Below are 15,809 nucleotides of genomic sequence, written 5' to 3'. Positions count from 1 at the left end.
GATGAAACGCATCGTCCGTTAAAACAGTTTCACCGGTTTACAGTAGCCTATTTAGAGTAAATAATTGTGAAGCAACTGCAGTAGCAGCAGCCGTTGCAAAGTCAAAGAAGCCCAAGCAGCTTTGTATTGTAGGCTGCATTCGAACAACTTTAAAGGTTAGATGCAACCTGAAAAATTATAGTACATGCAGGTCATTCCCCCCCCCCCCCCCCCGCCCCGAGGGCAGACTATAGGAACAGAATATGAATATGGGAACACGGTTAAGTGACAACCTCAATTTGATGTGTATAAAAATGGAGGGGAAGAGTTAGGGAGATGCAATGGGATGACTTCTTGTTGCACAACTGGAGGAAAACAGAGATAAAATATGACCAGGGCGTCCTTTAAAATCAGCTGAACAATTTCCTACCCCCACAGAAAGTGAATATTGGAGTGGGCTGGATCACCGCATGCTATTGCTCTTCCTCTGTCCCCATTACTGGTTCAAGACCCTGCGGACGCGTCGGGTAGCCTGTCATAGCGGCTTCATTATCGCCACTTTGCCACACCCCATTAATCCTTGTGATTAGTGGGTTGAATTTAGATGTGCCTGACTTGGTGACTCATCTCAGCCCCTTCAGGCTATTTCCATGTCATTTGTGAGTGAGTGCTGTCCCTTTTTATTAGCCGTCTTAAAGTTTCTTCTGCTTTGGCTGACGTGTGGCGTTTAAAAATAACTTGCATTTATTAGAAAGGCAGAGATGGTCCCACCCTGTAGATATCCGGATGGCGCGCACGGTGTTGGCCTCACTCTGCTCCAGTGTCAGTCCTGGTCAGCGGTGGGGATGGGTCGTCGACACCATGGGGAATAGAGTGGGGCCAACGCTGATGCTTTACAAAGTCCCAGCCACCGCATCTCCTCCAAAGGCAGCCTCCGAGGCTTCAGGATACCTGGATTTTCTTACTCTTATATTCCAGACCTTACTCTCGATGCCTCTGGGTGGCAGAAGCCACTTCTCCTGGCAGAGTTAAGTCCTCGTAACAAGGCCAGAATTATTTTTGCATGCACAGGCTTATATCAGTTGGTCATGCCCCAGGTCACTGCAGGGACTGCAGCAAGGAGAAGCATGTGTCCTGAATTTCATCTTCCTGCCGATAGCGCACCAAGCGCCCAGTCGGATCACCAGACAGGCTCTGCTATTCATGGTTGTAAAATGAAACAACCGGGGGTGACTTTTCTGTCTTCCGCTGAATTCTCTTGCCAAATCAAAATTTTGAAGTTACGTTCCTGAGAAGCACCTGGGACTGAGCAGGAATCCCGGGGAGGACTCTTGTTGGGATTCTTGAGTAAATCAGGTTTTACAGGATTTTTCTGGAGAGAGTTTGGCTCAAGACTTTACTTAATGCCTAGGCAGACTGTGCACCAAGAGGACTTGGGTTGACCATTATTGCTGCATGGTCAGTCCTTTTCCAACCAGAGTCCCTGCTTCAGAGAGGGGAATGGTGGCTGTGATGCCTCCAACCGTAGGTGGGTCTGCACTGAAAAATCTTGCACCCAGTTGCACAAAGCAGAGGTCTCGCGAGACCCAGGTTTTTGTAGTGTCCCATCTTTTCTGTTTCTGAAGCCACTGCAGTGCACTAGCAAGCATGCTCTTCCTTAAAGTGTGGGGAGGGTTAGGCAGTTCTACCATTATATAGCTAAGGAACGAGCCAGGGACAAGTGACGGCATCTCTTTTCTTGAACTAAAGCGTCCTACTGTAATGTCCGAGACAGACTTGGCTGGGTATGCAGGAGCTCTAGAGGGACCACGGTTATTCACTGAAGGCTTAACTGGTGTGAAGGTTTCACCTGGGTGTTGATGTTCGCAAGAAGTGACATTGGGAACGAACGCAAGGCTGCAGCTAAATAACCATTTTGTCCTAAGTTGCAGCTACTAATGGCTTTATTTTAACTATGTTTAGGGAGCGCTTTAAAAGGGCTGCATCATGCTTAGGAATACCCGTAACCTTGGTAAGAGAGAATTGTCTCTGTGTTAAACCTAACAACTTAATGACAAGAAACACTAGGCAGCTTTTCAGCCTTTAAAATTATTTTGTTCTGTGCTGAACTCCACCACACTGCCTCTCTCGACGCGTCCTTTCCCTCTGAAGACTCTTGGATTTCTTTCCAAGCTTGCGTTGCTGGAGTGTGTATGGAGTATACCAGATGTTTATGTATGTTGGCCATTTGTTCTTACCAGTGTCCAATCGGAGTGAGCATGTACGTGAATGACTAGAAATGCATGGGCATGAACTAAAAAAAAAAAAAAGGGATTTTCTCCAAAAACAATTAAAAATGATTTTTAAAAAAATGGAATAGATGGGGAGCAAAGAAAATACAACTTGGAACCGAATTGTAAGGCTAGAGTGGCACAAACGCAGTGCTTCAATCTGGGAAAGGTTTTTGAGCAATTTAAATTTTTGGAGTGTATCCTAGAGGACTGGAATAAAGGAGTCCTGTATGTGTGTGTGCATGTAAGATGAGTAAAAAACAAAAAAACCCAACTAAAAACCAGTGAAACAAACCTCTGCCATTCCTGTTCCTGGGATTGACGGCAGCAATGCATGAGTGACTAAAAGCACGAACATTGTTAATTCTTTTGTTTAAAAATGAGAGCTTAACTGTAAATTTTCCTGTGCACTTTTTCCTTTCTCTGCACTGTTCATTACCAGAACTCGAATAACAGCATGATCATGGCTGGCAGTAATGCTTGTGCTTCCGCTGCACTGCAGTAAACTGGTTACTGAACTTGGTAAAATCCTCCTTCCCTTTTACTTCTTACTTCATGGTATCAGGGTGCCAGTGGGGCCGAAGCACTGACGCATTTTGAAATCCCAATTCCCTGCATCAGTACAACAAGTGAGGGCTGAACACGTTATAAGAATGGCAAAAGATATTTTTTTAAACGTTTAACCTCCCTGACTTTAGAGAGCAGGTCCCCTTGCCCCCTGCCACTTCAAACACGTTAAAATTCAGTTGTTTTAACCTTTTTTGGGTTTTTTTAAGTCTTTGTTCCATACTAAACCTGAGCCCAGTAGGACACCTGTCCTTTGAGAATGGCCCGGCTCATTTTTTTTTTTTCCTCCTGTATAAAAAGAGCACACAGCAAAGCCTGCAACGCTAAATGTGACACAGCCTCTTGCCACAGCAGAGGAAAGGACTAAACTTCCTGATTCTTTCAAGCGCTGACTTCTGGTCAGCTTTAAACTTAGCGCTTTTTTTAATTCAAAACTAGTGCCCATTGCATTTTTCTTTATTTATCTATATATCCATCTATATATCTGTCTCTATCTCTATAGAGAGATACATGCATATAGATATTTTTACAAATGACACAACCACTTCGCATCTGTGCTTTTGGGTGCATATGTGTAAGTACAGAAAACGTCTCTATAGAGAGAGAGATAAAAATATATGTGTAGATACTTTTACAAATGACTGCATATGTGTAAATACACAAAACGTCTCTATAGAGAGATATATAGAAATATATATAGATACTTTTACAAATGACACAACCACTGTGCATATGTGCTTTTGGGTGCATATGTTTAAGTACTCAAAACGTCACGCAAAAACCCCTGGGCAGTCAGGGATTCCTGATAATAGCATAGACATTTCAAGTCAGCACCCAAAACGACCCTCCAAGTGGCAGGAGAAGCTTCGATCATTTTTTTTTTTTTAGCTCCCACCTTGAGATGGGGTGGGGAAAAGTGCTGTATTTTAGTGTGGACAGGACTGCCACTAATACTAGAGAAGAGAGGGGGCAAAAGAAACAGTCTCCAAAAGCTGACAAAGCAGGAGGTGCAGGGAAACTGCAAATCTGAGATTGAAATTGCAACCGAATCAAAAAGCTGAAGTATGGATTGGAGGAAGACGCATGCTGTCTGGAGTGTAGCAGCAGATGTCTATGCTCTTGTGAGCTAAAAGGGGAATATTTAATTGGTAGTACATATGAGTTTTTAATAGTAATCTAAACGTGTAACGCCAACGTGCTTGAGTTATTGATTAGTTTCTAACCGTTGCCCAACCTCTAAAATCAGGGTTACATTTTCTCACGCTGGGACGCAAAGCTGAGCCATCCAGAGCGTTAACCATTTCCAAAAGCCCTGGACATAACCAGGAATAAAAATATCTCGCTAGCTTCTGCATTACCATCATGGTGGGGGGAGGGGGAAGGATACAGCCTTTTGTGCCTTTTGACTCCCTTCCCCCATAATGTCTAACAGTAATAATAGATGTAATATTTTTAAATGTTACCTTGCAGACCTAGTCGTTGGGGCAATTAAAACATCACAGAGATCCCTGAGCATATTTTAAACTTTCTGTCTAGTGTTGTAAAATAATTAACATAAAATAGAACCCATAATTGGATATTTATAGTTTTATAAAGGAAAGAAATTAATTGCTGCTTTAAAAATTAGAGATTACTTATGGAGCACTACACAGTGTTACTGTGTCAGTATAAATCTGACTAAATAGATTATATGCTCAGCTAATCATTTGAACACCTGTATCTGAAAGAGATGCAGCTCAGAGCATATTGGTTGCTCCCTTTTACGTTTTATCCTTTGACAGAGAAAATGTGTCAGGCTGAAAAGTTAACTTTCATTTATTTACAGAAGTTGCAAAAGACTTTGAATACATTTTAAATCAGAAACGAAGAGAAAGGGCTTTAATAGCTGATATGAAAGTTTAATGAGAAAAATCAAGAAGTAATTTGCCACGTATTTAAAATGCCTCACAACAGGTTCTAATACTGTTCAGTGACATTTTTAAGTGTACCAGGTGCAGGTAGAAACTGAATTGTCGAATTGTTAAATTTTCTTTTGAAAAAGCTCCTTTGCTTCATAAAAAATGCAGCGTTGCCCTTTTTTTCATTATTGAGAAAACGTAGTCTCTTTTAAGTGAAAGGGAAGACTGTCTGCACAGAAGCAATTTTAGAAAGAGACAAATTGAATGGCTCCCCTTCAGAGCACGGGTTTCCACGTCCAGTGCCTCTGTGCGCCGGCTCGACTTCTGCGTATACATGACTTTACGGGACAAACGTGTGGCTTCCTGAAATCCAGAAGGCTACCAAAACAAATCTATTGCCATTAATCTAAATGGCTTCCCACTTTAGCAGATAATTCAAGCAGTAGATTCCAGATGACTTGGTATATTTTAAACACTGTGTTACTGAAAATGAGTTTCATCGCTAATGAGGTGTATATTGACTGTTTGATGCTTTCTAATGGGGGGAAAACTTTGCATATCAATAATATTACATGAGCATCTTCATCTTTATTATTAAAAAAAAAAAAAAAGCCAACCCTATATTTTGCAAAGTTACCTCTGTGTAACCTCTGTCTCTTCTTAAAAATGAGACCTTTCAAATGCATCTAGGAAGCAGCCTAAATTCAGCCATCTGCTGGAAGTCGGGTCAGGCAACTGGGTGCTGGCCATGGTTTGCCCATGCACAGCTGGTGCAGTTGGCATCAGTTCAGCTAAAATAAATACTAAAACAATGCTCATTCTTAGGGTAGATAAACTCAAAATACAGGCTGCCATTTCACTGCCATTTTTGATCTGCTTCCCAAATGCCACACCACCACTTGAAAACCTGACTCAGAAATGACAATCAGCCTTTTCCCATTGTCTGGCCAAGGCCCTCCCTCAGTGGGGCACAGTCTTGGAAAGATTTCAACCAACAGCCAAGCTTTCAACATAAAATGACATTTTTAGACTTAGTTGCCATCTTGGAAATATTTGTCTTGTATACCGTGGTGCCCACATGCCACTCAGGCAACTGCAAAAGTATCTATTGCAAGTACAATATTATTGCAGCATGGCCCATGTTATCTTTGATTTAAATAGGTGTTTGGTACTTTCGGACGTTTAGGTTATGGTGCAACATTTGCAGAAAAGCATCAGCACAAATTAATTAGGTTAAAGTCAAATTTATCCTGCTGGAGTAAACTCCCTTTGCCCCTTTTGCCCCCTAGCATCCCCATGCAAGCAAACTAGAAAAGATAAGCCTGGATAAACAAAAGTTAGTTGCGTTCTACCAGTAGCTTCCAAAAGAGTTTTCCCTGCCTAAATGCTTTATCAGCTTTGCGGATACTTTTCCAAAACAGATGAACTTTGGGGAATTAAAAAAGTAAAATCATTTTCCCATCGGAAAGTTTTCACTGCAGAGAGGACCTGCAATCTGTCTAGGCAGATGCTGTGCAGTTTTGATACGTAATCCACAGGATCCAAAAATGGAGAAATTGCTGCAATTTGTCAACATTGCCAAAGGATTTCAATTTGTATTGGAAGTCAGCATAAAACGTTACCAAAGTGTACGTCTAATCTAAGTAGACGCATCATAAACCGATGCCTCGTACCATTTGATAGTTAACAGCCGAGGCGTATGGGGGGGGGGGGTTGCATGCTGTTATGAATGAGTGATTTTGAACATTCACCGTCATGTTTTGTGTGTGTTAAACGGTGTAGACTGAGGAATCTTTCTGACAGTCTATCGGTAATAAAGTAAATGATTGGAGAACTGTACTCACAAGCTGATCTGTTCAAACCATCAGATGTGGAGTGATTTGACTCACATTTTTTTTTCCAAGAACTTCATCCTCAGTTCTTACGTGTGTTGTTTTTGTCCATTGAGGAATACAAAGAAAAATGAGTTTGTTTTTACTTGTAAGGCTTTACTCAGTTGCCAAATTCGGCAGAGGAGCTGGACTATGGGGATCTCTCAGGTAAGGGCTAGTCATTAGGTACAACACTGTGCTGTTAAATCTGTGGATACTGTTTCCACTTTGATTTCTGCATCCTGGCCATTTTGCATCGCACGGTTGCCACGATGCAGCAATTAATTAGAGTCCTGTCATTTAGAAATATTCTTGTTTTATGCTGTTTTTTTTCCCCTCTTGATATGGGCATGCCTTTATTAAATCCTCCTATTTGGAGTTGGGGGGTGGGGGGTGGCAGATCTGTGTACCCCGGTGTGATTTATGTTTCAGGTTGTCTAACAGCCACTGTGTGTTCAGTGGCTTGGAATAATTTTTTAAAATTCTAATTAGAGAATGGTTCAGTTGAAATTTTGTTACATTTGTAAAACATTCAAGGATGTTGGATTGTGAGAGTTGGTCAATATGTAAAAAAAAAAAAAAAAAAAAAAAAAAAGAAAAAAAAAAAAAAAAAAAAAAGAAAAAGGCAACCCAACCAATCAGCTTCACTAAATCTAGGCTACCTGCTATTTCATGGTGTGCTGGCAAATTGTCCTGACATGTTTATCTCAAATGGGGAGAAAAGGGGGCATTGTTTTATCACATGACATTCAAATTAGACGCTTCAACCCTGTTTTTTTCACAGCAGACTGAACACTTGCAAAAGATTCAGGCATTGCTAATCCAGATCAAGAACCAAATTTACCTACAAGGGGTGATTTGGCATGATGGATGCATTTAAACGCAGGCATTAACTATGGTACAAGCATAAGCATTACATCTCTGGGCCTCGGTTATGTCTGGCAAGATGCTCTCTCCCTAAGCCATCTTATAAATTAGTCCCGACTGTCACTGCTTCACTCTTAATTGTCCACTTTACTGACTCGTGTTTAGGTTTGCTGTCCTATGAGAGGACTGCAAGTCCTGAGCGCACATGAACTGTGAGGTCAAATGTCTCTGCTCGCCTAATTACACAAGACTTTTAATCTGTCAAGAGACAGAGATGTTCTCCTGCAGACATCCAAAATGGGTCTTCTGCACATGGCACACAGACACAGAGATTTAATGCCCCCCTTGGAGTCCTGTTTCAGTTGCTGGACCCTTTGCATTTGACGATGAGCAAGTACATTTCCATTGTGCAGGTAAAAAGTTGTCAACGGTTTTCTTTCCCTTTTTTTTTTTTTTCCTTGCATCAGTAGAACGTGCCATTCTTTCCTAATAAACCCAGCAGCTGCTTTCCCAGTGCACTACTCTCGGTATAGTACGGCCAAGAGTGTAGGATTATTTAACAATTTAGTAGTTGTTTTATTGGAGTGAGCCATCCCAACAGCTGAGCAGTGCTGATAAGTCTATCGCAGGCATAGACTGGTCCTGATAGGTAAGAAGAGTCTCTGATATATCAAAATATGGATAGGAAGTAATTGTTTTACTTTTAAGTTGATTTGAAAACCAAAAGCCATCTCGATGGGCTGAATAACTTTCACTTGAAGAAACAATTCCACTGGGTATCTTCTGAACAGGTATCTCCCATCAGCCCTTTGGCTGAATCTGAGCAGAGCTATCCGTCTCTCTGCTTTGTGGCTGCAATGCAAACTGAGCGTTACGGCCTGTCGAGAAACACATCCGCTGGCTGGCGTGGGGAGGCGGTGCTCATTCTGCTTAGTTTTGCCATTTCACTCCCAGTCCATCAGTGACTCGTTCTGTTTTCTGAAGAGCCTGGAAAGGTGTTGAATGGACGGGCTATTTTCTAGCAGGCCCAGTCTTTTGTATTTGCAACTTGATGACATGAAGCCGAATCCCTCGTGCAGTCCAGCACAAGAGCACCGTGTCAAGGAGAGCAAGCCTCCTGCTTGTGCAAACAGAGCCTGCTGTGTAAATTCAATGGGGGGGGCTCTGAAAATGCAGTCCACAAAAATGCTCTTTTTATGTTTCTAAAAATGAGTCAGTTATCTGCAAAGCCCACGAATGCCACCCTGCTCAGCTCACCACGGTCATGAAACAGTAGGAAAACATCCAAACCGCCTCTTCGGCTATAAGCCGGTATGCCCCACAAACCAAGCACAAGTCTGTGTAGGCAGATGGGACAGCAAATCTGGGCTCTCGGGCCAGTAAAAGCACCTTCCAGAGTTGAGCTCTCCCCTGGAAAAGCCCAGCCTGCCCCAGACCTCCGCTTGCACACCCGATGTGTGGGCCTCCATCGGTTGATCCCGTTTGCTTTCATGTAGATTGGGAATTGGGTGGGCAACCAGAAAGCAAGCAGGTCAGGCTTTAAGGATTAAATAGGAAGCCCTCCTTGGTCATGAACCTGCTGTTGAAACATGGTGTAATTAAATGTGCCGGTCCTGCTGCAGTGTTTGCTCAGTCTGCTGTTCATTTCAGGCGTTCATATCCTGCTAAATGGTGCACCAGAGGATCTGCCAACTGTACAATTAAGTAACGCGGTGCTTGCCTTACATCTAGCTAGCTAGTTTCTAGTGGCCTATTGACTTTTGCTGGTAGAGGTGCTTGTGTCCGTCCTGCTCTCAAACCTTTGCTGTGTAACATAAAGAAACCTGACTGCACTGAAAGGGTTTGTCTGGTGCTCAGAGGAGCTCCGATTAAATTACTCCCCTGTTGCTGCCTTCTCAGCACAGTGCAGTGTCAGGGGTATCGTAGTTGCAATCCTGTCAGTCACTCACTAGTCACAAGTGCCAAGCTAATAATTTTTTTCTTTTCCTTCTTTTTTTAAAAAGCTATTTGCCTATGATTGTAATAATCCAGTTAAATTAATTCAGCAAATTGTCTTTTCACTCCCCTCAGATGCATTAGGGTCTCTTTATTGTGCTCAACAGTGTTGATATACATCTTGTAAAGCACTGAACAATCAAGCAAAACCTGTGTAGCCTTTACATCTGGTTTGATTAACTAATCAAAAACTGATTAGCACCTTTGTTCAAGAGGGATCCTGATTAATCAATTACTATTGATTGTAAGTGCGGGTCCATTCTCTAGCCCAGAGATGTCTGAAGAAACAACCAATAAAAATTGAGCACCTGTCATAGTGATTAAATTTATTAAAACAAAATGCATTATTTTTTATGAAGCTATCTTGAAATGGGTCACCGAAGGGGAGCATATTGATTGAAGAAGGATGAACTCCTTGAATTTTTGTAGCTTAAATTGGAGACCAAATTCAATTATAATACAAGACAAACAGGTTAACACCGGTCTTAAACAGTCCATCAATAAATTAGAGTAGGTGTAGCACACTTAATGCTAAACTGTAGTAATGAATAATATTACCATTTTCCCCTACTGTATCTAGGTAGCAATTTCATCCCTTTCATATTATGGATAAGTCATGTATTTATTTTTGGAAATAATGACCAATCCCTTCCTTCCCCCTCCCCCCCCCCAAAAAAAAAAAAAAACCCACCACCCCAAACCTTTGTGCTGCTTCAGCTAATGTCATCTTCTTAAGCAGTTCAATACAATTTTCTCCATGAAGCAGATTGGCCAACCGGTCCTCCCTTATAGGAGAAAATTCAATTTGGAAATGTCCAAATTGACTCTCTTTAGCCCTCCCAATCATTAGCAGAGATGGCTGGGCTGTTTCAGTACAGGTTGCACCTTTTTAGATTTAGGGGGAACTTTTCAAAAGCACCTGAGTGACTTAGGTTCCCTAATACCCAGATCACACTTGATAATGAGACTTAAAAGTGTAAGTCCTACAGGCATTTCTGCAAACTTTATCCATTACAGAAGAGGGACTGCTGGATTTAAATGACTCGGCTAGGTTTTCCCTTCCCCAGCATGGTTTGATATTGCAGAGGCAGGTAAAGCGTGATCGCTTTGATTAGACTGTAAAAAAAAAAAAAAAAAAAAAATGGCAAGCGCCCCTTGGCCCACATCACCGGTTAAAACTTAATTTCCTTCCAGAAATGGAAGTACCATCAAGAAATTTTTGTGGGACTACAGCAGTAAATCCAGAGGTGTGGAAATTAATGTCCATACTGTGCCCGCACAAAGAGATCTATCCATCTCCTGCTGTTTACAGCACCAGTGTGCAGGCAAGAAACTTCAGAGCTGTCACCAGTACCCCAACAATGTTTTAAGACTGGGTCTACATAGAAAGAGGTGTAAACCAGGCAGGGAACCCATTCATGTGGCAGCTACACTAAATCATAGGAATAAAATGCTCTGTTTCAGAGCCAGGGGTGGGACAAACTATATCTCCTTAAGTGCTTTATTTATAAGTGTGCCCTAGGTGTTAAAAAACAGGGCTTTAATGAGCCACACAGCTGGAGCATACAAATGCAGTAAGAAGCACGGGGAAAAAAGGCCTTGTTTAGAAGACATCCTTGGGGCTCAGCTGGCCTGGGAGTGAGGTGCTGGAGGTCTCAGGTTGCCACATGCCGCGAAGGCCCCTTGCCCCTCTGCCTTCAAGCATCCCAAGTGCTTCCCTGGCGGGGGCTCTGCTCCAGTGAGGGCTGCCTTAAAAACCCAGCTCTGTAGGGTTTGTAAGCCCTGGCTCTAAAAATCCTATCCAGGACAGGACTTTGTCATCTGGGGCTTTGCAGGGTTTAAAAATAAAAACCTTGCGTTTTGTTCTCAGTGGTTTTTGCAAGTTGGATGCTTTTTATAAACTTCCAAATCAGATGCGATTTAGATTTAAATCCTGGCAAGCAATGAGCCCACTGTCACATCTAATCCAGTGTCTCAGTCTCTGAATCTAGAGCTCTGACCACCTGCCAACAGAGTGAAAATAAACCCACAGGAGCTAGATTTTTTCTCTCTCTCTCTCTGAAAAAGGCCCATTAAAAACGGAGTCAAACAGAACTTTTCTATCGAATAGCTGGGAAAAAAACCTGCCATGGTTTTGCCTGGAGCCTCAATCTTGCCTTAGGTGTTTGACCCACATTGTTAGACTTGCCACTAAAATCCACTGGCTTCTCCAACTCTCGAGACGGTTCCCACAATGCCGACTATTTTTAAGCTGTCACTTCGGCAGAAGTCCCACATGCCATTTCAGGTTTGGAAAATGTGGGCTAATAAGTTATCTGTTTGAAAACGGCCAACTAAAAGCCAGGCATTCAGGTGTAAAGTATGCCTGGTACTTGGGCATAGCAGTGCTGTGAAATAAGAGCTTGTCCAGAAATTTGTTAGCAGCACTGAGATGTATGAGAGTTTCCTTGGTCAGTTTGCATAGATGTTGTGCTCTGCACGGTCTTTCCCCATCATTTACCTTTCCTCTTCCACAAGGTAGAAATGAGGTTACTAACGATTTTTCCTGAAGCCAGAAAAAACAGCAAAGTGAACCGAACTTCCACTGATTAGACCCTGCCATGGGCTTGCTATTAACTGTTTAATCCCTCCTGCCGAGGTATCTAAAAAGAAGATACCAGATAACGATAAATAGATAGTGGCGACAAATGCATTTATTCTTCTGGGCGAACACTTCTTATCAGATGTGCTGCCACCTTAAAGGAAAACTTCAGGTTCTATTTACCAGAAGAGCTCTGCCTTTTCTTAATTTTTACTTCATTTAACAGTTGCTCAAAAAAAAGTATATATATATATATATATCTGTGCAGTGATCTGTCTCTTCTTCCCTGTGATTGGAGACCAGACCAGGATGCTTTTGCAGCTAATCTGTATCACGCTGAGTCTCCTGCGGAGTAGTTCACTGCTGTATCAGCTAAAATGGCAGCCCCCCTGTTCAAAGCCAGAAGCTCCATTTGTTTGCCCTGTGAAGGCAGTGCAAAAGCTTTGCATAAACTCATATGTTTTAGCTTATAGTAAGTTGTTAATATAGGTATCTAAGGTGATGGTGTAATGCATCACAGCAGCTTTCCTTTAAGGTGCTTTGACATTTTGCAAAGCAGCATGCTCGGAAGTTGGATTCGACTCAAATGCAGAGTGGCCTCCGGATCGCAGTGACGGCCTGTGGGCTACCCAGGGAGCAGCTCGCTCCGGCGTGCGTTCACCTGTGCTTTACCTTCCTGCTCCCCTGCCTTTCTCCCACCCTTAAACAGGAAAGCTCTTTGATATAAAGGCCAGCGTGCCCCAATATATATTAACATCTTAATGGGAAAGCTGTACATGTATACATTTACTACTCTCTGACAAGGGGGAATTAAATGTCAGAAGGATTTGTAGCATCTATAATTGAATTGGTGCTGAGAAAAGCAAATCTTAAGGAAGAATAACATCTTAGGATTAGCAAATAATGTGGCATTTTGTCAGCTCCTGCCATCTACCCAGTTCCCCCTTCAGTAATAAAGTTGTGATTTTTTTTAATCATAGATATGAAGCCAGAATGAGTTGGGTAAATCGGGGATGCTGTTGTTAAGCAGGTGCCTGTTTTTAAGGTCAAGTCTTTGGTTCTGGGGCACAGTTTAGGGAAACTCATTCCTGCTCCCTGTCTCCACACACCTCTGTCTTTCCAACAGGGAAGTGTTGGTTGCCATTAATGATTGAGTAATTCTCAATCCCACCCATTTTTGCTTCATTAGGTAGAGCTCATTTCTGGGCTGCCAAGATCTCTTGGGCTGGGTTTGTAGATGCGTTGCAAACCCCACCTCTGAGTGTACCTGCCTGGGTCCGTTACAGTAGCCCCTTATGAAGAATTTGCTTGATGCCGGTCAACATCGTGCATGGGTTATAGTGACAGGACCTGGTCCATACCTGGATAAACCCTCCCCTCCTACAAGGAAGTATTGCTGTTGTTGCTGTTGTTATCATTATTATTCTGCTTGCATGAAAGGGTGATAAAAATTGCCATAGCCTGATCTAATGCCTTCTGGCACCTGGAAATAAAACATTGATTTGTTTCCACTGGTGCGTCTAAAAATAGAGGAGTTTGCTTCAGGATGGGTTGGGTCAGATACTATCAGCCATTCCCTAGCGGCACGCTCTCCATCGAGAAGCCTCCTTAGCACTTCTTGCATTAGAAAGCAGAAACCCTCCTCCCATTAGGTGACCCGACAGCAATAGTGCTGGGTCCAACGGATGGTCCCCGGGCTGTCGTGGGGCAGGAAGAGTAGGGAGCAATGTTAAAACATGGGAGAGGAAGGATGGAAAGAGTTGAAGAAGTATGTGATGGCAAGTGAAGAGAAGAGAGGCAAGAGACGGGATTTCTGCCATCCACCGTTGTGAAGTTGTGGTGCCAAAGAGCCGTAAACGGTCCCTATGCATAACCAGCCCTGTCATTAGGCAAGGGGGCTCTTCTGGCAAATGCCAGCGATAAGCTTTGGAAAGGAGAACAGAGGGAATGAGTCATTTATGGAAAGCAGAGACATTTGCCTACGACACCTTGTCAGTTCAGGCCCCTTTTTCTCCTGTAAGGGAACCAGTTCCTGACTTATTGGTACCTGCGTTAGGGGGGGGCGATAGCTGTTGTGAATGCTTTGTGTGAGGAGGGCTCTGTTGCGGTGTTATTTGGCTGGCACCATATGAAGGATGCCAGAGGACAGGGTCCCTTGTTGGAAGCTGGAGTGCCTTGCTGCTGCTTTTTGCTTTAAAAAAAAAAAAAAACTTAAAAAAAATGAGCATTTCAGTGTCCCCAGACATTGTTTGCTTTCTAGACTTATTCTCACCAGAAATTGCAGGTAGCTAAACTGCCCATAGAGACACAACAGAGAGCATTTATAATAGTGGCTTTATTTGGCTGTACACAACTGGCTGCTGAACCTGAGCTGTGCACTTGAAAGCTGGCGTCTGTTGGTTGGTGCCGCTCGCATATGGAGGCAGAGTTTTTAAAAGAGTCTCTTGAATCGCAAATGCAGCAAGCTGTCTGCAGCTGGGGTAGGTCCCGTGGTGGTGTAACCACCACATAATTGGTAGCCCCTGCATAAAGCCACGGAGAGACATGTTAGCATTGCAAGTCAGGCCTGGTGTGTATGGGCAGAGCCCTGGTCAGAAGCAACTGGAGGTCGTGCAGGGCGCTGGCAGCATCCCTCTGCCCGACTCCCAGTCTGGTGAGTCATTCAGGTGACGCTTGCTTGTGGGACTGCGTGAATCTAAGTGGAAGCAGGTGCATAAATACATTTTGGTGGATAATGCAGGTATAAGCGACTCCCATCTCTGGCATTTCTAGGGAATAAACATCCTGTGCATTAGCAATCAAACTTGAAGAGCTGGCCCTTTCGTTTGATAATCTCATATAAACATGAACCCATTATCTTTTAAGGCGAAAGTGCGCTGATGACTGGCTCCCACACTTGACATTAGATGGTCTGCAGTCATTAGAAGTCTTCAGTGTATGATATTTAATTTTTAATTAGCGTGTAAAGTTGAAGATGGAATATTTAGCCATGCACATAATAAAATAAACTTGGAGCATGTACTTCGCAAAGCTATTTTTTCACAGAAATAATTAAGAAAAATGGCAGTGCATGTCCCAGTGGAAGAAATCATATTTAATAAACTGTTCTGGCCAGAAATGTTTGTCAAGCTGTATGCAAAAGTCACTTCTCAGGGAAATACTGGCTCACTAAAGGCTCGCTGCTCTTGACTTAATTGCAAATTGAACAGAAACCATAAAGGAGCAGTCAGGCAAGTGGTCTTGGCATGCATGCAGTATTTCCCTTTATATATTACTGGACAGATCCTCAGCAAGCATCAAGTGACTTTGCTCCATTGAGGTTAGCTCCCACTGGCAGCAAGCAATTCTTCTGCCCAGTTTGGGATCCGTCTGTCTCTTTGGGGGTGAAGAATGACAGAGGTAGGAAACGATGATCTTTAGCGCTAAATATCCTTAAAGAAGCTTGGTGACTTCTTGGGGCACGTGCATGCTAGTAGAGACCAAAGGTAAGCAAGCATACAGATGACGCACCCCCCCAATGGTGTAGACACCACTGTGGTGTAAAATTGCCCCTGGGGAAAAGGTATGCCAGTGTCCTTAGCTTACTTGAAGGTAGCCATTTGCTTAATGCAAACAGGCTCTAGCTGAGTGCTTTGCACCTCATGGCAAGGCACAATCAGAGCAGCCTACGGTCTGCTAAGCGGGGCTAAACTCCACTCTGGATCCTGGTGTCACGGACATGGTTGTGAAAAATGGCAGAGCTGGGCAGCCAGGACCTCAGCGCAGGGCATCGTTTGAGGAG

At 43.1% G+C, this 15,809-nt stretch overlaps 1 protein-coding gene across 3 annotated transcripts in view; it reads left to right on the top strand.

Moving 5' to 3' along the window:
* The window catches only part of CADM1 (cell adhesion molecule 1), a 264,050-nt gene that overhangs the window by 241,072 nt on the left and 7,169 nt on the right, over positions 1-15,809 (top strand). The window contains exon 10 of one of the 3 annotated variants that reach the window (XM_090028085.1): positions 6,700-6,753. The exons of the other annotated variants lie outside the window; for them this stretch is intronic. Coding sequence (XP_089884211.1) covers positions 6,700-6,753 — 54 coding nt within the window. The remainder of the gene's footprint in view (positions 1-6,699; positions 6,754-15,809) is intronic. 3 annotated transcript variants of the gene reach the window in all.

Source organism: Crocodylus siamensis, chromosome 14 (assembly GCF_052110815.1).
Source record: "Crocodylus siamensis isolate JL-2025a chromosome 14, ASM5211081v1, whole genome shotgun sequence".
NCBI classification, from domain to species: Eukaryota; Metazoa; Chordata; order Crocodylia; family Crocodylidae; genus Crocodylus; species Crocodylus siamensis.
The sequence above is the reverse complement of the archived record's forward strand: the minus strand, read 5'-3'. Positions and strand labels throughout refer to the sequence as shown.